General features: G+C 31.4%; 6 protein-coding genes across 16 annotated transcripts; 4 read left to right on the top strand and 2 right to left on the bottom strand.

The window, feature by feature from the left end:
* The first annotated feature begins 23 nt into the window (after positions 1-23).
* On the top strand, positions 24-3704 carry LOC117205416 (general transcription factor 3C polypeptide 3). 2 transcript variants are annotated; one of them, XM_033443783.1, is made up of 5 exons: positions 24-160; positions 655-1024; positions 1092-1295; positions 1379-3222; positions 3358-3704. In XM_033443783.1, exons 2-5 carry the CDS (start codon positions 684-686, stop codon positions 3636-3638), a joined length of 2670 nt encoding a protein of 889 aa, XP_033299674.1. In that variant the 5' UTR covers positions 24-160; positions 655-683; the 3' UTR covers positions 3639-3704. The 2 variants fall into 2 exon arrangements, with proteins under 2 accessions (XP_033299674.1, XP_033299675.1); XM_033443784.1 differs by having other exon boundaries at positions 53-160; positions 607-1024.
* LOC117205415 (DNA ligase 4) lies at positions 3632-7361 on the top strand. Its single transcript, XM_033443782.1, has 12 exons — positions 3632-3714; positions 3828-4011; positions 4094-4251; positions 4334-4590; positions 4675-4989; positions 5108-5414; positions 5489-5618; positions 5690-5944; positions 6000-6185; positions 6259-6576; positions 6664-6906; positions 6982-7361. Coding segments are annotated over exons 1-12 (2700 nt in total). The 5' UTR covers positions 3632-3712; the 3' UTR covers positions 7327-7361.
* Positions 7362-7790: 429 nt separating this feature from the next.
* Positions 7791-9525, bottom strand: LOC117205425 (vitellogenin-1-like). Of its 4 annotated transcripts, none has more exons than XR_004487231.1 (2): positions 8598-9525; positions 7791-8451 (listed from the first exon to the last, which is right to left on the bottom strand). XR_004487231.1 is itself a non-coding variant. In XM_033443795.1 (2 exons), the coding sequence occupies exons 1-2, from the start codon at positions 9494-9496 to the stop codon at positions 8762-8764; spliced, it is 663 nt and encodes a 220-aa protein (XP_033299686.1). In that variant the 5' UTR covers positions 9497-9525; the 3' UTR covers positions 7792-8761. The 4 variants fall into 4 exon arrangements, 1 of the variants encoding a protein (XP_033299686.1); XR_004487230.1 differs by having other exon boundaries at positions 7792-8558; positions 8696-9525; XR_004487229.1 differs by having other exon boundaries at positions 7792-8561; positions 8696-9525.
* Positions 9336-15929, top strand: LOC117205427. 4 transcript variants are annotated; one of them, XM_033443800.1, is made up of 4 exons: positions 9336-9622; positions 11705-12886; positions 14503-15014; positions 15349-15929. In XM_033443800.1, exons 3-4 carry the CDS (start codon positions 14579-14581, stop codon positions 15624-15626), a joined length of 714 nt encoding a protein of 237 aa, XP_033299691.1. In that variant the 5' UTR covers positions 9336-9622; positions 11705-12886; positions 14503-14578; the 3' UTR covers positions 15627-15929. The 4 variants fall into 4 exon arrangements, with proteins under 4 accessions (XP_033299691.1, XP_033299687.1, XP_033299688.1 ...); XM_033443796.1 differs by lacking the exon at positions 9336-9622 and adding an exon at positions 9640-9770; XM_033443798.1 differs by lacking the exon at positions 9336-9622 and adding an exon at positions 10174-10248.
* A 277-nt stretch (positions 15930-16206) lies between these two features.
* On the bottom strand, positions 16207-20170 carry LOC117205414 (leucine-rich repeat-containing protein 49). Of its 4 annotated transcripts, none has more exons than XM_033443779.1 (7): positions 19925-20170; positions 19376-19542; positions 18656-19294; positions 17303-18561; positions 16871-17241; positions 16535-16771; positions 16207-16443 (listed from the first exon to the last, which is right to left on the bottom strand). In XM_033443779.1, exons 1-7 carry the CDS (start codon positions 19934-19936, stop codon positions 16240-16242), a joined length of 2889 nt encoding a protein of 962 aa, XP_033299670.1. In that variant the 5' UTR covers positions 19937-20170; the 3' UTR covers positions 16207-16239. The 4 variants fall into 4 exon arrangements, with proteins under 4 accessions (XP_033299670.1, XP_033299669.1, XP_033299671.1 ...); XM_033443778.1 differs by lacking the exon at positions 19925-20170 and adding an exon at positions 19698-19834; XM_033443780.1 differs by lacking the exon at positions 19925-20170 and adding an exon at positions 19649-19687.
* A 75-nt stretch (positions 20171-20245) lies between these two features.
* On the top strand, positions 20246-21027 carry LOC117205430 (39S ribosomal protein L54, mitochondrial). Its single transcript, XM_033443802.1, has 2 exons — positions 20246-20395; positions 20594-21027. The coding sequence occupies exons 1-2, from the start codon at positions 20308-20310 to the stop codon at positions 20875-20877; spliced, it is 372 nt and encodes a 123-aa protein (XP_033299693.1). The 5' UTR covers positions 20246-20307; the 3' UTR covers positions 20878-21027.
* The last annotated feature ends 935 nt before the right edge of the window (positions 21028-21962 follow it).

Below are 21962 nucleotides of genomic sequence, written 5' to 3' on the forward strand. Positions count from 1 at the left end.
TCGTAAAGTGATGATGTCAATATCAAAAGTATAAGTTGTTATCTTGTAGACGCAGAAATAAAAATATAATAATTGTATGTTTAAGACAAATGTATATTTATAAAGTTATATCTGTGCCAGAAATCTAATATTAATCACTCTACTAGAACTTTAATAAAAGGTAAACAATTTATGTGGTAACTTAACCTTTCATATACATTTATTTCTCATAAATATTTAATTTACAATATAAGTACACGAATGTTAATGTTAATGTGTATAAATTATTGATAATATTGTATAAAAAGTGTTCTAATGATATGATGTAGATGTAATATGCGTATTGTATGACATTTATGTTACACGCGATCAACATGCATTGTAAATGTTAATATTTATATATTTATAATGTAAATATCTCTTAATACGTATATAAAATCAGTACCTTGCAATAAAAATTTTTAATGTATTTTTATTGTACAGCAATAATAATTTATTAAGAAATAATATATTTTTTATTATTCATATCACATATCAAATATTATGTGTGATAATTGTATTATCTCTATTTAATGTGTAAATCTTTAAACTTAAAGATACATAAATTTAGTCCTATATTTATTTTAGTGCTGTGTGGTGTGATTGAAAAGTGAATAATTTGGTAATAACATTTAGTGCATATAATACAGCTCAAGGATAAAAATATGGCGTTCGATGAAAAAAGTGCAATAGCTCCTGTGATTATAGAAGAATTAGATGAAAATGCCTTAAATAACATGAATGTTGATATCACAGAATTTATTGAAGCACAAGCTTTAGAAATAGAAGATGTGCCACAAAATGTCATATCAGATGTTTATTCGAGACAAAGTACTTCTGCTATGGATATTACCACAGAAGAAGAAGATCATGATTTATTAATAACTGCAGATGAAGAGGATCAATTAACAAAGCAGTTTTTAAATGGAGAGTTGACATTCTCTGAATATTCTTCTAGAATGGATCAAGATGTAGATTTAGAAACTGCAGAATTTGATTTTTCTAGGTAGCAGCTTAATATGGATCTGTGTATTCTTATAAAATTCCTAGTAAACAAACTTTCTTGTTTTTAGAAATGATTTTGAGAATGAAGAAGTAGAAACAAATAAAATAATTCAGTCTAAAACGTCAAAGCCACAAAGTGGAGGACAAATACGTCATAAACGGAAAAAAAGGACACTTCCACCTGTTCTGCAAGGTCTTATGGGTGAAGCAAATTTAAGATATGCTAGAGGAGATACAGAATTAGCTGCTCAGATATGTATGGAAATAATCAGGCAAGTGTATTTTTTCAAATGATGATGTGTCATTCCTAGATAATAATAAATAAAGCAATATAAATTCTTCAATGTTTCTATAGACAAGTACCAAGTGCTCCAGAACCATTTCATACATTAGCAATGATATATGAAACAGATCAGCCAGAAAAGTCGTTACAGTTTGCTTTGATAGCAGCACATCTTAGTCCAAAAGATGCAGATCAGTGGGTGAGATTGGCTAATATGTCTCTTGAAGGTGGAGACATAAAACAAGCTATAACATGTTATAATAAAGCAATTCAGGCAAATCCAAAAGATGTAACTTTATATGAAACAAGAGCTCAACTTTTAGATCGTAATGGAGATAAAAGAGCTTATTTAAAAGGATTTTTGAAGTTAGTTCATCAATTAGAACCTGAAGATGGTATAAACATAATTAAGTATGCTAAAATGTTAGCCAAACGATACATGGAAGAGAACAATAATGAACAAGCACTAGAAGCAATGGAAAATATTTTTTCAAAATGTCCTAGTTTCATTACTCTAGAAGAAGTTAATATCATGACTGAAATTCTAATAGCATTAAAAAAGTTTAAAAGAAGTTTAAATATTTTAACCACATACACCAGCATTTGGGTAAAATATAAAACCATTGATGGTACTCAAGACTCTGATTTAATAATAAAAAGATTTGGAAATGAGAAAAAAGAAGAATTGGAAGATAGCAATATATGTGAAATAGAATCTTGTGGAGTGCCAGATAATGTTGTTGTTGACTTGAAGGCAAAATTTCTTGTAATACTTATTGAATTGAATCAGATGAAATTAGCTGAGAATTTTTTACCCAACTTTTATTTAAATGAAAATCCAGAAATTTCTGGCGATCTCTTCTTAGATATAGCTGAAGCTTTAATGGGGAAAAAAGAATTTAAACACGCTTTAATGCTATTAGAACCATTAGTCAATAGTAATAATTATAGTTTAGCTGCAGTATGGTTACGACATGCGGAATGTTGGGTTGGTTGCAAAGACTTAAAAAAAGCAATAAAATCATATGAAGTTGTTAGACAATTATCATCTCAACATTTAGGTGCAAGAACAGCATTAGCTAAGCTGTATAAATTAAAAGGTCAATATAACAAAGCAATAGAAGTTCTTAATCAAGATCCAGAGTCAGATACTTTAGATCCACAAGTAATATATCAAAGGACATTACTCCTTTTCAAAGTAAAAAAGTATGATGAATATTTTCAATCTGGTATGTTACTTTTCTCTAGACATTGCGCAAACATAAGAAACAAAGCTGAATTAAATGCATTAACTAGAGCATATGCAGTACGACAACGTTTGGAAACATTGCAACTTCATCGACTATCCCGTGGCGAAAAACTTGAAGAAGAAAATGCACCATCATTTCTAAATAATACGGAATTAAGTGAGAAGAAAGAATTTCTCTTACTTTTGCAAATGTGTAAACTGGCTTGTACATTAAAAAAGTATGGATTACTACAAAGAATCTGTTCTAGTGCTTTAACATCTAAAAGATTTGAGAAAAGGAATTCTCATATCATGTTTTTATGCTTACTTTCTTGTATTTATAACAATGATTCTTATCATGGATATAATATCGTACGACAATTAATACGTGTTTGTCAGGAACCAAATTCTTGGAATTTATTAAATATTATTGTGCAAAAAGCAGAAGATTGTAGACACAATAGATTTATCATGCGGCTCCTTGGAAGGGAAGATGTGTTTTCATACTTGCATATAATGCATGCAAACAACTGTCTTATTTCGGGAACATATAAATATGCTCTTAATGATTATATTTCTCTTTTCAAAGTAGTACCCAGTGCCTTATTGGCATTACTTATTGGTGTAACTTTATTACAAATGGCATGCCAGAAATTTTCTGCTAAGAAGAATCAACTTGTAAGTCAAGGTAATTACAGCTGAAAAATAAATTAGAGATCGTAATTTATTTAAAATCTTGTTTTAGGAAATATATTCATAAAAAAAATTTATAAAATTTATAATTTATAAAATTTATAAAAATATTTGTTATTTTCTATTCCAGCTATTGCTTTCTTGAAGAAATATTCTCAACTCCGTAACGAAGATGGTGAACAAGAAACATATTACAATATGGGTCGTGCATTTCATCAAATTGGTTTATTACCAGCAGCTGTACAATTTTATAAATTAGTACTTGATAAGGACCCTGGAGATTTAGTTAAAAAGAATTCATATCTTTTAGATTTAAGAAAAGAAGCTGCCTTTAATCTACATCTTATTTATCTACAGTCTGAAAACTATTTATTAGCAAGAATGTATCTTGAAAATTATATTACGATTTAATTTAAGAAAGTTATTTACAGTATATGATTATTACTATATATGATTTATAAACTTATGTTATGTTGTAAATAAAGATGTAAGCATTTTTTATAGAAATTAAACGATTTTTATAAATAAACTATCTCATCTCTTAAATTACATTGATTCTACCTTTCAAATAATTAATGAGTTCTATTCTTTTTTGTACAGGAGTAAAATGAATGGAACATTAGCTAGTAAAATTGAATTTGTGGAATTGTGCGGTATATTCGAGAAAATCTCTAAACCAGATACTAGGAAATCACGAATATCTAGGAAAGCTGATATTTTGGAGCAGTTCTTTCAGAAATGTCGTAATATGGGTCGTGAATTAAAAACTGAGTATCCAGATATGGTAAAATTTTGAATTTTTAAATTAAAGTTGTTAATGATTATCTGTATTAAAATCATAATATTTCAATAAAATTTTTTTACAGGATCTTTCACTCTTTCCTATATTAAGATTAATCTTACCAAATCTTGAACGAGAACGTGAGGCATATAATTTAAAAGAAAAGTCTCTTGCCGATATTTATATTCGTATATTTTGTTTCGGGAAAAACAGTAAGGATGCAATTAAACTTAAACAGTACAAGTAAGATTATTAATATTTATTTTTTCCTAGTATTAATAGTGTGCTATAATCATAAATCTTAAAAGGAACTAAAATGTTTTAGAACTCCAACTGCAAAAAATATTACACGTTGCAATTTTGCGGATAAAGCTTATTGGGTTTTACAAAATCGTTTTCAACGTGAAGGTTCTCATATCTCAATAGAACAAATCAATTTTATTCTCGATAATCTATCGTTAAGAAGAAATGAAACGTTCAAAGATTTATTAAGGAAATTAAATGCATTAGAGTTCAAATGGATAACACGAATTATTCTAAAAAGTTTGGATCTTGGTATTGGAACGAAAAAGATATTGCAAGGTTTATTTTTTGTATATTACTTTAAAAATATATAAAAAAATATATTTAGAACAATATCATTTAACAGTGATATGTTTTTTTTAGTTTTTCATCCAGATGCAGATTCATTGTTTAATGTATCATCTAATTTGCGACAAATTTGTGACACATTATATGATCCTCAATTGAGATATCATCATGATATTCAAGTTTTTTCTCATTTTAAGCCTATGTTATTAGAAGAATGTCAAATTGAGAATGTAGAGAAACTTTTTAATGGAAGAAAACAATACTTTGTGCAATGCAAATATGATGGAGAGCGATCTCAAATACATATGAAAAATGGCAAATATAAGTATTTTACAAGACAAGGGTATGATATTACAAATAAGCCTGGTTTTGGGGAAACTACTTCTGCAGGTATATATGTGTTGCAATTTGATTAGAATATGTTATATATAAATTAAACTAAATATATATTTTTGTGAAGATGACATGATCTCTATGATGGTACCAATTATACAATTATACATTTCAGGTTTTATGAGCGGTGTATTTGGTCGATTATTAAATCCTCAAGTAAAATCAGTCATTTTAGACGGTGAATTAATGGGTTGGCATAAAGAAAGGAAATTGTTAGGCTCAAAGGGAATGAACTATGATGTTAAGAAACTCTCAAAGGATAGTCCTTATCAACAATGTTTTGTTGCATTCGATATTATTATGCATAATGATATTTTACTTAATAACGAACCTTATGAAAAAAGACTTGAAATTTTAAAAGATGTATTTAAAGAGGAAGAAGGTTGCCTTTTATTATGTAAATCTACTAAAGTTTCTAGAAGGTAATTGGTTATGATTGACAGCTTAAGAAAAAAGAAATTTTTACATGTAAATTTATACAATTTCTGCTTTTAAGCGAGGAATTATGTAAAATATTCAATGAAAGTATTAGGAATAAAGAAGAAGGAATTGTAGTAAAAGAATGTGATAGTAAATATAAACCAAATGTACGAAATGGTACTAATTGTTATAAAATAAAAGCTGAGGTAATATTCTGTATAATATTTGCTTACATTGTTATAATTTTTTGTTGTTACTATAAATAATAATCTTTTAGTATTCTGAAGGTTTGGTACACGATATAGATTTAATTATTCTCGGTGGTTATTACGGTAGAAAATTTATGGGTTTAGTAAATAGCTTTTTAATGGGCGTAGCTTCTTCTACAAAAACTCCTGGTGAAAATCCTACAAAATTTTTATCTGTAGTATCAGTCAACAGTGGTTTTTCTATGAATACATTGAAAGAACTCGGAAGAATGTTTAAAGATAAGTGGCAAACAGAACGACCTGAAAATGTCGTGCCTCCCAAGGTGAGTTGACGGAAGTAAATATTCGTTATATTTTAATATCATTTTAATATGTTAGGTTGAGCCAAATTTATGGATTCGTCCTGAAAATTCCATCATTTTGACCATAAAAGCATCGGAAATGATATGTAGTAATAATTATCCAACCGGATACAGTTTACGATTTCCTAGAGTTACAAGTGTTAGAACTGATAAACCGTGGTATGACGTTTGTACAACTGATAACTTGAAATTATTAATTAAGGTACATAATTGAATGATTTATTGCATGTTATATCATTACAATATAAATAACAAATATTTTTGTTATTTTTAAGGATACGCAACCAATTCAGAAATTAACAAAACGAGAAATACCTTACGAAGATATAGAAGAAGCACGTGAAAGTAAAGTACGTAAGACAAAGAAACAACGTTCAATAAAATATGAAGAGAAATCAATGAAACCAAACATTTATGACAATCCACCGGTTCATCTTACCCGACTTTTTGACGACAAAGAAATTTGCGTGATAAATGGCGTCGATGAGTTACCTAAAGAACAGATTGAAGAAATACTTCTGCAACACAGAGCAAATGTTGTACAAAATCCTTTAAAGGAAAATTACTGTATTATTGTTGGTAACGTTAAAACGGTAAATGTGCTATTTACTATCAACTTTGGATCTTAATTTAACAATTAATACTGTTCGAATAGTCGACATATGAATAAAATTCTTTAGGTAAGAGCAAGTTGCATCATACAAAGTAAAAAGTATGATGTGGTAACATTGGATTGGTTTAGACGGGTTACCAAAAAAGAAAATTGGTCGTCATTACAAGATTTTTTACCATGGGATTTGATATGTAGTCGTGAATCAACGAAACGACGATTAGCACAATATTATGATGATTATTATGATCACTATACTATAGATGCTGACGAAGAGAGTTTATTACGTTCGTTCAAAAAAGTCGAAGATACGGTATCACGTTCATTTACTTATTTTACTAAATCAAATTTCTATAGGTAATTTAAATTTTATATAAAATTATTTCAGGAGCAAAATGTTAAATTTGATTATACAGAAATGAAAAAAATAGATCAAGAATTATTTGATAGTGAAATATCACCTTATTCTCTATTTCGTGGTATCGTGGCATATTTTTATGACTCATCAGATTTATCAAAATTTGAATTTCGTTTTATGGGTGGTACTATTAGAGAAACTATTGACGATTCTGTGACACATATTTTTATCAATAATAATTCCACCGATATTGAACTCCAAAATTTAATTGACAATAAATCCCAGGCATCGTTAACAATTATTAAAAGCGAATGGATCGGAGAGTGCTTTAAACAAAATACAATTATTCCTTATTCTGTATACCTGGTCCAATAAGTATTGATAGATTAAGTGATTTTTAGATATGTATATCTATGCAAATAAAATCAATTCATTCAAAAATAAATTTATACATTGCATTATATAATTCTATTTTTTTCATCGAAATTAAAGCGACGAATAAGAATGAAAATATAGTTTTAGAATAGAGTCTTTTTAACAAATAATATCTAACGTACAAGCATTACGCGTATATTTGTAACATGGACACCGAAAATATATAGATTCATTTTGGCTCATATTTTCGCTAAGTGCTAAAGAAACTGGGTACTAGGTAGAGTGACAGTTGGACAGTTCGCTCATTTAACATCCCGTTTCGAAATATTTCTTCTCGGTTGAAGTCGGCACCCTTGCTGTTCTCGTTTTATTTCATCGGAATGCGTGCAAAATACGAGGCGAAAGGGACGCAGCTGCGACGTTTCCTTTACAAAGCCTGCCATTCAGAGAGATTCTCGAGTAGATTAAGACGAGAGAACTTTGGAAAAAAGACTTTGTATGCACAGACATCGATACGACGTTAAGAGTCATTCTGAAATTCTTTTCAACCTAAACAATCACTCAACTCGTATCATTAATTTGGAAAAGAACTTCGATTAATATTTTACAAACTATGACGATGGCAGTAAACATATTTTATTTAACTTTCATAAAAGTTATGAAAAACGATACATCACAATAATGTTATAAAGATACATTTTTATCAAATTGAAAAGACGAACATACATTATCTACGAATAATAAGAAAAAGGAAGATCTCTTCATTCAAAAGTCTACGATTACACATAATAAAGCGAAAGAATCCTTTGTCCTTTTTTTCACAACAACGAAATTGTAGTTGAGATATTTGGCAAAGATGTATATCGTGGCATTGCCTGATGTATGTATAGTGTTAACCATTGCAGATATCTCGTTAGCGTAAAGGAAGGTTTCGTCTACCAGGTCAGAACATAATATATGAATATGACTGACGTTCGTGTCCGTAGAAGATCTACTTATAGACTCTTCACCTACGGACACGACGCATATTAATCGAGTTTCAGATTTTCCAAACGTCCAACGGGACGCGTCACTCCTTTGCACCACGTCCAATTTATTCACGGAGTTTCAGTGCTAACTCGGTACCTGCCAATTACGTGTACTCGTTACTGTTGTTGCTTACGTTTCATCGTCACACGATAAATTTATGATTTAACCGAGTTCACGCTTGAATTATGTCTTTATCGATGGTTCTACTAAAAGAATAGAGCATGTCACAAATGTTACTTTACCAACGTTGTTGCGTGGACCTTCTATTTAAATAATATCGAGGTATAAATTATGTTTGTGATTTCCTCACGTGTACCTATGATTAAAATATACTTCTTACATCAATAATTCTTTTCTTTCCATGCTTTTCATATCTGTTCATTTTCTTCCTTTTACTTTTCTAGTCCTAATACATATTCTTAATATTCCATCTAACGTGACGTTCATCCGTGTATATTATTTTCTTCTTCTGTGCACGAAATCTTGGTTTTCTCCGCGACTTTTTAATTTGCCTTGCTTCCTTCTCCGATTCCTCTAAACAATAATCTCTAAATGTCGATAACGGTGACAACGAACAAGAACAGGTAGTGGATGAAAGATACGAACTCGTCCTTTTCTTCGTTTCCGAGTATCTTCTTCTCCATCTGTGAACGTCTGTGCACGAAGAGGAAGAAATCGGTTCTTGTTTATGATAAACAGCGTTTCGTGGTAATACTGTCCAAGAATGAAATCGTTTGGACGATGATAAGCTTGATGATGAAGACAACGAAGAAGTAGTATCTATTTTTGCGCTGTTCTTATTATGCTTATATTGATCACTCGAAGGCATCGTATAACGTGATGATTTATAGGTTGAACGTTGAGACGTAACTAAATTGTCGTGAACAGGTCTCTTAATAGTACTGGTAGAAGTGGTCGAAGAACTATATAACGAATTCGTCGAATTCCTCGATCTATTGGATCTTCTGTTTTTGAAGATGACCAAAGTCGGTTTCTCTTTATATTGCATCGATTGTGGTTTGAATTTCGACGAACGAGTTTCATGAGACGGTGAAAATTTATAATCGGCCCTTGAATCAATTTTTTTCTTCGTCCTCGGACATTCATATGGAGAATTATTCCTTTGCGGTTGCAAATTCATAGATAACGTATTGTATTGTGGTTGAAACGAAGAATAGGGCTGCAAATCTGAGAAGGATTGTTTTTTACTGCCACTCCATCGGGAATCATCATAATTACGTGCTCTGAAAAGAGAAAATGCATTTTGGTAACGGAGATAAAATTTAGTATTATATTACAGTGTATTGATCAATGTTAAAAAGTGACGTAACTAACTTTGCATCGCAATAACAGCTTTGACAAGGATATTTTGGCAGCTTTCTCTGATACACTGTATTTTTATACCAAGAAACAGGGTAAGTATCTTTCTGTTGCATGTCTGAACTAATTTCAATGTTACGACATGGAAGTTTCTTTTGCAATTTTGTAGCCGATTTATTTATAGGGCGTTTTGAATTATATTTTTGCTTTTGTTTCAAAGAGTACACCCGCGTGTTGTCCGAAAAGTTACTTTTGATTCCATCAATGTCCGACTCTTGATGTGAACTAATTTTCTCTGTATTTTTTATTTCTGCTTCAGGAGTCAATTTTAATTCAATGCCTTTTTCAATCTTCAAACAATTTTTTGATGATTTTTTCTTAGCAGTAGACGCAAACTTTTTTCGTATATCGTAATACAAAATCGAATTCATATAGTCATCTGTATTAGTGGTTTCGTCGAAACTTGTGCCACTTGGCGAACATTTTTCACTCGAAGTTTTCTTTGAACGTTCGTGCGATGTATCGATTTTACTAGTTCTACACGAGCTACTCTTCCTTTCCAAAGCACTAGAGGTATCTTCCTGCATGTACATTAAAAAATGTTTCGTATTACTATCACAAATGTGTTTGAAACTACTCGATTTTCTAATACTTTCGCTCTCTTCGTGTTTAGTTTCAGCTATTCGTAGAGATAATGGAGAGATACTGCAATCACTGCAAGGCTTATTAGGGTAAACACACGGAGATTTACATTCTGATTTTAATACCATATCCTTTTCAATCTCTTCCGCCGCATATTTATCATGCTTCTTCGATATTTCTTCTTTATGTTCGTGAGTTATTTTTATGGTTTTTTCCTTCCCGCCTGTATTTTCTTGATATATTTGAGCCTCGTTAATATTATTTTCACCATGTACCGATTTATCGGACACTTTCCAATAATCAGAAATAGCCTGTTGAGAAACGCGTAGGTGAACGTAATGTTGCCTGTTTTTTCTTTTTTTCACTAACTTCCGGGGGCATACGAGACCGCTGCAATGGCGATAAATACAGTGTCTACTTAATCGTTTTCTTCGTACACTCATGGTTGATTCTGTGAACTAATTCGCGTAAAAAATTCTTGTCGTTAATACGATCGCATTCCACTCGAACAATACATTTTCGCTTACCTTAGTTTTCTGATTGAGCAACGTTACACAGCACATGCAATTTACCGATGATACGTCTGCAATCGAAGTAACCATGAGATCACTGAATTGTTGAATCGTGAAAACCATTCACGATGGTAAGACTTACAGCGATTTGCTGGGGAAGTCGAAATTACCATTGTCATTTTTAGGAAGACCTTTTCCTAATACAAATGCGGTCTTCGATGCGATAGCTGGGTCGTTCTCCAGAAAACATTCCCGAATCTTCCTATACCCTAAAAGCCATATGTCAATTTTTAAAATAATACGAAAAAAATCGAACGTCTTATCACTGTTACGACAGAACGTCCTTACATGTCCAAACGTTTTTTACAGCCGCAAGCATAGGTTTTGATCCGAGCCCTGTATAGAAGACAATAACATTTTTATCGAATTTTTAATATCATCTTTCAATGAATATTATCGATGATTTCATGCTTACCCTTCTCTGCAGTCGCATCTGTCTGAACGTCTAAAGGGCAGGAATTAGTACTAAGTATTAGAACTTATGATTATGCTATGCACATGATATTGCTGGTCATACGATGCGCGATATCCTTTCGGATATTATAATCAGTTTCATATATCAGTATGTAGACCTATATATACGTAATAAGAACATTTATTTATTAATTGACAAAAAAGAAAAGACAACAGGAAAAATCATGGAAGAAATCTCGCACGTATGACCAACGTGACTCACTTTTCCCCTTTACGCCGTAAGAGTTCTCTTGCTCTCGGTTTGCATAGGCAACTGTATTCCCTGTAACACACGTATTTTTACGATGGCTGTGTTTGCTTTCTCGGTTCGCTCCCGTAGCTAAAAGTTACCTTTCTTTCAGGAAAACCACGTAAAAGAAGAGCATTCCCGTGAAACCCACGATAAACTTGCTTAAGTACCAAACAAAATTATCGGTACAGTGGGGCATCGCTATTGAGCTTGATCACTGGTTGTTCGTCAGCGTTATAACTATGTCAAAAAAATGTAGTATCGGCAATAAACTAAAAATATTCTATCGTTGTATGATACAGTTTTTCAAGAATTGTATTTCTGAATTGTTATTTGCATTTCAGAGTCACTCTTCTTAGAATATCTTTAAAACGTGCGAATATGCATCTTCGCAACACATCTTACCTTACATGAATGAAACGATATTTAAAATCGAGAAGTTTTATACTTTTTTCGTGAACGATCGCATTACAAATATCGCAACGTCGCTGCTACGTAAATTTTACCATATATTTGGAACTATTCGGAATTAATTGCTTATTGTCGCGATATTTTGTTTGTTTAATCTATCCTTTGAATTTTGAATTACATAACATGTTTGTAACTTCGAGGCCCACACGTTTTGTTCCACTTCCGACCGGCGCGCATTTGAGAGGCACGCGCGAGGATTTCAACCGTGAGGGACTTTTGCAATTGTTAAATCGATGGATTTATTAATTTTTGTATACCAGGATTTCGGGTTACCGTGTTTCGCGTAGAGCCCCCAGGACGCGAACAAATGCAAAGTATGTCGATTTGCAAATGTCGAAAAGTTGTCAAAAAGCCAAGAACATTGCCTACTTTTGATACTCGATTTTCAATTTTGCCATTCCCTCTTCTTTTTTAATACGATTCTAAAATAGTTTTAAAGTTACTTTTAATCCTAAAGTGAATTAGGAGAAAACGTTTTCGTTTCTTTTCTCTCTTTTTCCCCCCATTTTACGCTCTTATTTTATCTCGTTATTAATAATTCTTGTTAAAATTCTTGGTTCGTTGAGCACGTTGTTCTCGCAAGGACAGTTTCGAGGAGGGCCAATCTTAGCTATGGATATTCCGAGGTGCAACATCTCTTCAGTCACGCATCTTCAACGAGGGTCCACCACGGGCAAACGATGGGAAGATGTTGAATGACCTGTCAACATATTTGCCGTACTGACAACACCCTCGAGCAAAGCTGTCCATGTCCGATAGGAAAAACGGAGAAACGTCTAAAGTGACACCCCTTCGTTCCACGCTCATTAGGGCAAATTCCTCGGTACGTTTCACGCGTGCCTACCGGCGTCGATGTAAATTTAAACTTGTCTGATCGTTCGCTCCTTTCATCGTCTACGAAGAAAAAAAAATTCCTTTAACAGGCATTATCGTTCTTTTAAGAGAACGATCTTTTCTTCATCGACATTCGAATTTTATATCTTAGTACTTCACTTAAGTGACTAGTCGAATACGAATCTTTTGAGAGTTACAGTTTATACGTGGAAAATGGCTACTAAAGTTCACCCGTGGAGACGTCATCGAATGTCCAAGAAGACCAGATCGCTTTCGGTTACAACTAAAAATATAATATCGTTCGAGTATCGGGAAGCGAAGGATAGTGCAATCTTCCTGCCCCTTTTCGTCCTATTCCGTACTGCAAAAATAGAAGAGAGAGAATCACGTTCGGCTAACAACGGTACACACCGCCAGCTGCGGCCACATGGCATTCTTTCTGTGATCTTGCTTTAAGAGCTCGTTAATACGATCCTCTCGGATGTTGCCAACGCACAGTTAATATTAGTTTCGAGTATGTTTTCTTAACGTATGAGTGTTCTTTCGACTCCGGCAGCAGTTAAGTGCTGGAGAAACCTGAATGTTATGTTCTTCCCTTGTCTTGGATAAAAATCTATATACTCTGACGGATGGAGAGGAAGCGTCAGGTTTAGGTTTCAAAGGGAAACTAAACAGAACTTTATATGCCATTTCTTCTTTTCTACAAATTGATATAGAAATTACAAAATACGATACTTGTTAATCGTTGTATTTTGATTGTTAAATTCTTGAAAATAGTATACTTGTAGTGTAAAGAAGAACGAATACAGGAATCATTTATTTTAATCTGGACGATGATAAATCGATGTGTCTCATTCAAATTGTTTTTGTCGTTAAGGGTAAATAAGCACGCGCATTTCTGTTGCCCGCAAGGAGTCATGCTCGATAAATCTTAGCCGTTTTGTATAAAACCGCTCTCTGTGCCTATTTGCTTACGGAAGATCCGTAGGATTCCGTCACGGTGGCCGTAATCAAAGAAGTTGTACGGGTTTAACGAAGATCTTTGCCTTTTTCTCGAGGTGATACAAGTTGACAGTAATAAGAAGAACGAGATCCAAGCTGGCCTCGATTGGCTCCTGGTCCACAAAAGTGGCGGAGTTACATCGCGTTTCGAGCCAATCCCAACATGTTCCTTCTCTAAAAATACATTTTGAATTGGTAGGAGGAGATGCGGAGACACCTCCTTCGACAGAGGGAAAAAGATTCCACTATGTATATAACTCATTCAACAGTGTACACTGACTGTTTCATCGGGTAGAATCTTACAGGAAGCTGGAAACAAGGGAAATTGACGGGTGTTTCGCGAGATATATCGGCGAACGAGTTTAAATTCACGTGATTTCTTCCATGAAATATATACGAATTTTGTCACTAACTAATATTTAACTTCGTCACATTTATTAACAAACCGGTCGTGCTGAAGAATCGATAATCCATAAACGTAGTGGTTATTAGAAACTTTTCAATCTCTTTGTAAATATGAAATGTTGTACCAACATATACTGCACAGCGTATAATCCCAACAATAATTCTTATAATATTCCACGAATAAATTTTATGCGATAGAAACAAGAAATAGTAATTATTCGTGGAAATCTTGAAGAAGATATACTCTCTGTACAGAGTATCACAACGATTTAAGATGAAGACCGAAAGCGGTAATTCGACTCAAGTGAATTCCGGAATCGAGCAACGTTTGAGGAGTCCAAAGTGCGCTAGATGTAGGAACCACGGTGTAATTTCCGGACTGAAGGGTCACAAAAGATCGTGTGCGTGGAAGGACTGTCGTTGTCCTTGCTGTTTGCTGGTGGTCGAGAGGCAACGGGTGATGGCCGCTCAAGTTGCACTCAGAAGACAACAACAGGCTCAAGGAAATTTCTTCGGTGAAAACGTTTCAAGCGTTTGTCACACCCCGATTGATACGTCTGCTTCGCCGTATCTACTGAAAACAGATCAAACACCAGTCTGTCGAAGAGGGAAGAATATTCAACGTCATCAATTACATTTTACGCAAACCAGCATTAGCGTAACCCAAGGATTCTATGGATTGAAAACGATTCATGGTTTACCTGCAGCATGTTAGTATTTATAGTTAGTATTTATATAGTAAATCAATAGAAAGAAAACGTATCTTTAATTTCAATTTTCTCGCGTTTGAATTGTTATTCTTTTCCTATTTTATGGTCTTCCTTGATTTTACATGAATTCTTTGATATTATTTGAACTACAAGAAGAGGAGGATTCATAGGTAGTCGTAAAAAGTATCGCACGTATGGCGACAGCTGTTTTTAACATATGTAAAACTCTGGAGAATCATAAATAATACTTTGTTATCGTCGATTAACTATTTGCTATGATATTAGCATTTTTTGTTCGGTATTTTTGTACATTGATAGCATATTTTTATTACAGTTACCGCAGACGCTCCATTGTTGAATGGTTTGTCACAAAATCAGGAATACAAACAAGAATGCGAAGGTTCGAAAAAAATACAACCCTTCCCAAGTATGTATTCCACGATCCCGTGGTTTGAACAGGTCGCGGAACCTCGTAAGATGAAGAAAAATTTTAACAATTTTACTTCCTCTGTGAACGATCAAAAGAATATTTCTGCTGCTAAAAGTGGACCTTGTTTGGAGAAGAAATCGACGATCTCTTTTAGCGTAGAATCTATCATTGGAACAAAGTGATAAATGATAGTTCTATATGAAATTGCATTTCATTATTGTAAATAGGAATTTTTATGAATTGATTAATCTTATTGGCATATACTTATGGGCAGTAATTATGACATAAGTGAAAAATATTCAAAAATTTAAATTATTTTCTTATGAAATGCAATCTATATGTGCTTGTAAATCTTTCTTTTTTAAGTATTATTTTAAGAATTATACATATCTTTCCAATTAACAAGTTTCTAATTTGTTACATATACATAGATAAGATACATTATTGTATATTAATATTACAATAAACTCTTACATAAAATCAGATTTAATTATACAAAACTTGAATATTATGCCATTTTCATTTATTATTGCAAATATTTTAAACATATCAGAAAAATTTAACCAGGAAAACAAATAAATATAGTATGTCCTAAGATTATATGTATCAAACTAATAGATCTATATGAATATATAAAAACATATTCTGTGAATTCATACAAATTTATATGATCATGTAAGCTTATTTAACAATAATTCTGTATAATTTTATGAAAAGTATTCAAATCAATTTTATCAATCCTGTCTCTCTCTTTTTCATACATTATATACAATAAATTATACACTGATATAATTGTTATTTATCATTTTCGAGTGTTTTACTACAGCGTTTCATATATTCGTCCATCTCAGAAAAATCAAACAAGGTAGTATGAATTATTTCATATAAAATACGTGGCCATTTGTTTTCGAGTAGTTGTAACTTCTGTATTGCATCTACAGTAAGGTTTATTAAATTTAGTAAATGTATTTTTCCTCTGTGTCTCCAAATAAGATCTTCCTGCAGTTAAAAGCAGTTATTTAAAAATTCAAATTGAATTGAATTAAAATTTTTTTTTCATCCTAAAAATATTTATTGAATAGTTGATTACCTGTGTTATACTTCCTTTTCTCCATTGCAATGCTTCCTTAGCAACAACGCTTCTTAGAGCTGGATCACTGTTAAGTAAAAATTGTTTGGCAGTAATTTCTCCAGTTTGTCTTTGCAGTTTTTCTAAATGAAGTCTTTGTAATAAAGGTTGTAATAAAGACTCTGGCAGTGAACACATCACAATATCAACAAGACCAGCATATTCTTCATTTGCTAAATCAATTTCTTCATTTGTGACCTATGAAAAAAAAATTGTTAATTCTATTAATATGAATTAGTAATTCTTGGCTTTTAATATTGTTATACAGACTTATAAGAAAAGTTAAGGTATAATTACTTCTTTTCCATTGATAATTTTTAAGCCCCAGTGAGCTAGCCGAAATATAGCATAAACTTTCCAATCCTTTGATATAATTGGATTTCCAGTTTCTATATGAATACTTGTTAATCCCTGCACTTCAGCTAATGCATTGAGCTGTCCAAGATAGCTAATATTAGTTTCCTTGAACATAAAATGTTCTAAATTTGGAAATCTATTTTTTATTTTACACAACACTTTGGCTACATCATTAAACTGCACATAATTAAATTTAACTATATTAACGTCTTGAGCTTTTGAAGAGTCCCAAAGTCGATCAATAAAACGCAATGCACCTTGACCATAAATATTCAAACAACGGCCAACTATTTCTATTAAATAATCCCCTCCTATAAATTAATAATGATATAAGAGTAATAACATAATATAGATATTATAATTGCCTCATACCTTGTTCTCTTTCTTTTAATGTATTTTGTAATGGGATTGGACTTGGTGGTGTAACGGCTTTATACTTAGCTCTAGCAGCTGCTGCTTTATTACTTTTATAACATACTATTTTTTTCCCTTGTGCACTCTTCACCTTGTTCTTGTCTTTTTCTAAGTTTTTATATTTTTGCAATATATTTTTAGTAGTAGATGAGGTACTAAGGTCACTCAATACTGACTTACAACTATCAATGCTATTAGTTTTAGAACTTAAAGAACAATATCCAGAAGAATCAATGCTTGATTTTGATTGACAATCAATTAGACCATGCTGATTATGAAACTGTGTACTTTGAGATATTTTTGTTAGATCTTGTTTCTCATTCATTAACAGCTTAGAAGACTTCAATATTTCATAAGGCTGATCATTCTTTTCATCAGCTATTTCTGATGATGGGGAAACATTAATGGAATCAAATGTTTCATTATTAACAATTTTACTAACATCGTGTGATGAAGCATAATTATTGGAGTTTAAGAAATGAGAGTTGAAACAACTTTGCAAATTTTCATGACCTTCTAGAGTCTCTGAATCACTATTTGATGTACTCTCAGTGTCGCTTTCGGTTTTCGTCTTTGTTAGATCTTTTTTTATTTTCTCATCAAATTTATTGTTTATTAAACTATCTACGATAGAATCTAAAATTGGTGGAAGTTTAAATTCTAGTGGATATGCTTTAGTTGTATCTTTTAATCGAAATAAATTATCGCTAGAATTACTTCTTTTCTTTATATTTATTTTTGTTGCTTCTATATTTTCATTTATAGATGTTAAACTCCCAAAACCTTTCGACTTTACTTTTTCTAAGTTCTTAGGTTTTAATATATTGAATTTATTTGATTTCTGAATTTGCATTGTATTAATATTACTATTTCGAATATTGTTTTTATTATTGCTATTATTTGTGGATGATCTGGAATGACATCTAAGAAGTTCCCAACTTATTTTAGCATTTGATATAATTTCCTCTCTTCGAGCATTCATACAAACTTGTGCACTAAGGTTTAAAAAGGTTGAATTACTTTGTTCCTTCGTCGTTCTCCATGCCACAGCAGCTCTTCGGATTTGTTCAGTGATTGGCATAGCTGATAAAAATTGTAAATTTGGTAGATATGATACAAGGAAAGAAACATAATCCCCATTCAATGTTACAGGATTTCCATCAATTGTTATTTCTCTAAGCTGTAACGCTTTAACAAGATTTCCTATATCTTCAATTCTAAAATATTAAATATTCAACATATAATTATCAAGTATATTACTATAACTAGATCATGCATCATATCTTTTATATATGTTTATAAAATGCTTACTTGTAAATATCATTATTGCTTAAATATAATTTTTGCAGTTGTGGTGTTTCATCAAAACCTAATAATTTTTTAATTTTATTACGCCTCAGGTTTAATTCTTTTAATGATGCTAAACCTTGAAAATCATGGTATCCTATTGTTTTAATATTATTTCCAGCTAAATTTAACACTTTTAAGGATACAAGATTATTTAAATCCGAAATTTGTACAATTTGATTGCCATGAAGGTCTAAAACTTCCAGTTTAGAAAGTTGCTTTAATCCTTCAATTCTTTTTATTCTATTCTTTCCAATCAATAATACTCTTAAATTCTCTAATATTTCAAAATTACATATTTTTTCAATTTGATTATCATATAGATCAAGAAACACCAATTTTGTTAACTGAGAGAAATTACAGTTTTCAATCTTTGTAAGAAGATTATGTTGAAGAGATAATAAACGTAAACGTGGCTCCCCAATTATGTTTGGAAAAGAGGTAAGTCCTCGTCTATCAAGGCATATTCTGTCAGGACTTTTCTCTTTTTCTGCAGATGTTCTTGTTGCCATGACAGTCTTCCCTTCGCTTGTCCATTGTAAAGTAACTGCATTAGAACCATCGATCTTATCATGTTCTATGTTAAATGGAGAATCTGTTGGACTATATGTAAAACTTATATACAAAGCTTTAAACATTTTTAGTACCAAAATCATAAATAATTTTTAATTAAAAAGTAAATACCTGAATAAATTATAACGGCGTTTAAATAACTTTGGTGGTATAGGAGCTCCAGGTAAAATAGGTAAAGCAGGAGCAATTGTCAAAAAATTATTGTTTTCTTGATTTTCTGTATGACTAACTATTGGTTCTCCTTTAATTCCTTTTATAGCAAAACCTACTGTTTTTGACTAAAACATTAAATAACATTATTTCAATTATCCTATAATATAAATCAAAAGAGATATGATAGTATAAGAAAATTAATGTAAAAATAAAAGTATGAATTAAAAATTCTTCTTTATGAGATATGCAATATGCTATATCATTTTATGATAAAACCTACCCGCGTTACTCTATCGCTGCTTACTGGCATTACATAACCGAAACATAAAGGATTGAGTTAGTATATTGTTCCTCAGGATCATAAAATTAATTTTAATCATTTAAAAGAATATTGATATGATCATAGTCTACAGTTAGTTACTAAGGATTTTTTATTAAATCATGATAAAACTATGTCTAACATAAGCCTAACGATTATTGTTTGTCATTGCGCATTTGATTTATTACCGTTGTCAACATTTAAAAGTTCCGCGTAATGAAATAACTATAGCAAAGAATAACTATCATAGATGTAACTGCATTAGTTGCGGCCATGACGATCGTATAAACAGGTCTTGACACTCGCTAGGGGAAACCATCCGAAAATTGAGTTGTGTCTAATCGTGAAAAATCAACATGGAAGATAACGAAGTTCTCGTTCTTGTGAGACAGATAGAGATGAATAGAGTATTTCTGTCTCCGTCTAAGATATTAATAATATGTCACGCATGCACAGAACGTGAACTTCCTTGTATTCCATGTTGATTTTCACGATTCAATTTTCGAACGATTTCTTCAATGCTTTGGGCATATGAGTGTCGACACTCGTTTATATCATTGTGGTTAATATCATGTCTCTCCTATCTATTTTGCGATTACCGAGAATTACAGAAAATATTATTGCAATACAATATACGATACAGGTGAAGAATTATGCAGGTAAAAATACATTTTAGTAAAATCATTATGTATAAGTTTAACTTTCTATGTTCATATCAAAAGTAGAGGTTATGTCGCACATGTTATATTGTTTAATTTACAAAGATTGTTACTTCCTATTATAAAATTTGTTTCTTTAAATACTTATGTATTCATTTTTGTCAAATGATTTCATAAATACATTGTTTTATTTTTTAGTTGTTGATAAAAAGAAGGTAAAAGGAATTAAACAAAAAATAGACTTACCAGTTGAAGAAGATGTCAATAAATTATTGAATTATGTATGTGGATCAAACATTTATAAAGAAGGAGAAGATATAAAATTAAAGCCAGATTCTGAATATCCTGAATGGTTGTGGCAAATCAGAACTGAACCATTGAAATTATCAGATTTAGACCCAAATACAAAACAGTATTGGAGGTATATACGTAAAATGACACAGATAAGAAACAATAAATTCATAAAAAACAAACGATTCTAAAAATTCTATAAATTCCAAATCTATAATAATATTTCATTTTGTCTTCTTCATTTCCATTACAATAATTTAGTAGCAGATAATTTTATTAAAATATTGTTAGAATCTTATGAAATGTATGTATATATATAAATAAAACTGTATTTATAAAAATTATGTGAGTTTTGAATTATACTCTTATAAACCTTATAGTATCATGTTTAAGATTATGTTCATAAGTATGTAAATAATATAAACTTCCCATATAACACAGTAAAATGATAAATGGTACATGTTTACGCTTTTTATCAGATATTTTTGCGCGCGAAATTTGTTGGCAAAGTATCATCCGACAGTAAAATCAACTTTCATAATATTTAATTTAGAACAGTCACGGATTCGCGAATTCTTCGGAAACAACTGATAAGTAATGCAACGTGAGGAAATACTGAGACACCGTGTTCAAACTAATTGTTTTCCATAATATTATATACAATACTTGCAAATGTAATATTTACAATTTTCGCATCTTTGACACCACGTTATCGTTGATTTAGACATTAGTGAATACGTTTGCGCTAACTTCATCATAATGTTTCCTTCGTACAAAGGAACTGTCATATTTAACATAGTAAGCGCCTGGTGGAGTGGTGGAGGATATGCAACGATATAAGGGAAAAAGACAAACAGCGATAATGATCAATTCCGATTACGCGTCCAGATTGCGATTGAAGTTTCTATGGTAGGTATATAAAGGTCTGAGTTAAGGAAATCTAAGAAACAATTATTACTCGATATCTGTACACGATAAATAAATTTGGAATACTTCTTAAGTTAAGAGGCGACAAGTTGCCTTATAATCTTATAACATATCAATACTGGTTGAAACAAGTGAAACTTTTCAATTTTCGGACAGGTAATATTTCTTCTATCTTGATCTAACTTTATTTTGTGTTCAATGTTTATATAATGTTGTATCTGACACAGATAAAATTTTCATTTACTATGGAATTTTGAAATTTTTTCATAAAATATACACTTAAAAACTTTTTATTCTCATTTAACAATATTGTCTATTCTTATTACTTTTCACAGAGCTATTCATTTTA

This window comes from Bombus bifarius, unplaced genomic scaffold (assembly GCF_011952205.1).
Source record: "Bombus bifarius isolate JDL3187 unplaced genomic scaffold, Bbif_JDL3187 scf7180000007990, whole genome shotgun sequence".
In the NCBI taxonomy this organism is placed as follows: domain Eukaryota; kingdom Metazoa; phylum Arthropoda; class Insecta; order Hymenoptera; family Apidae; genus Bombus; species Bombus bifarius.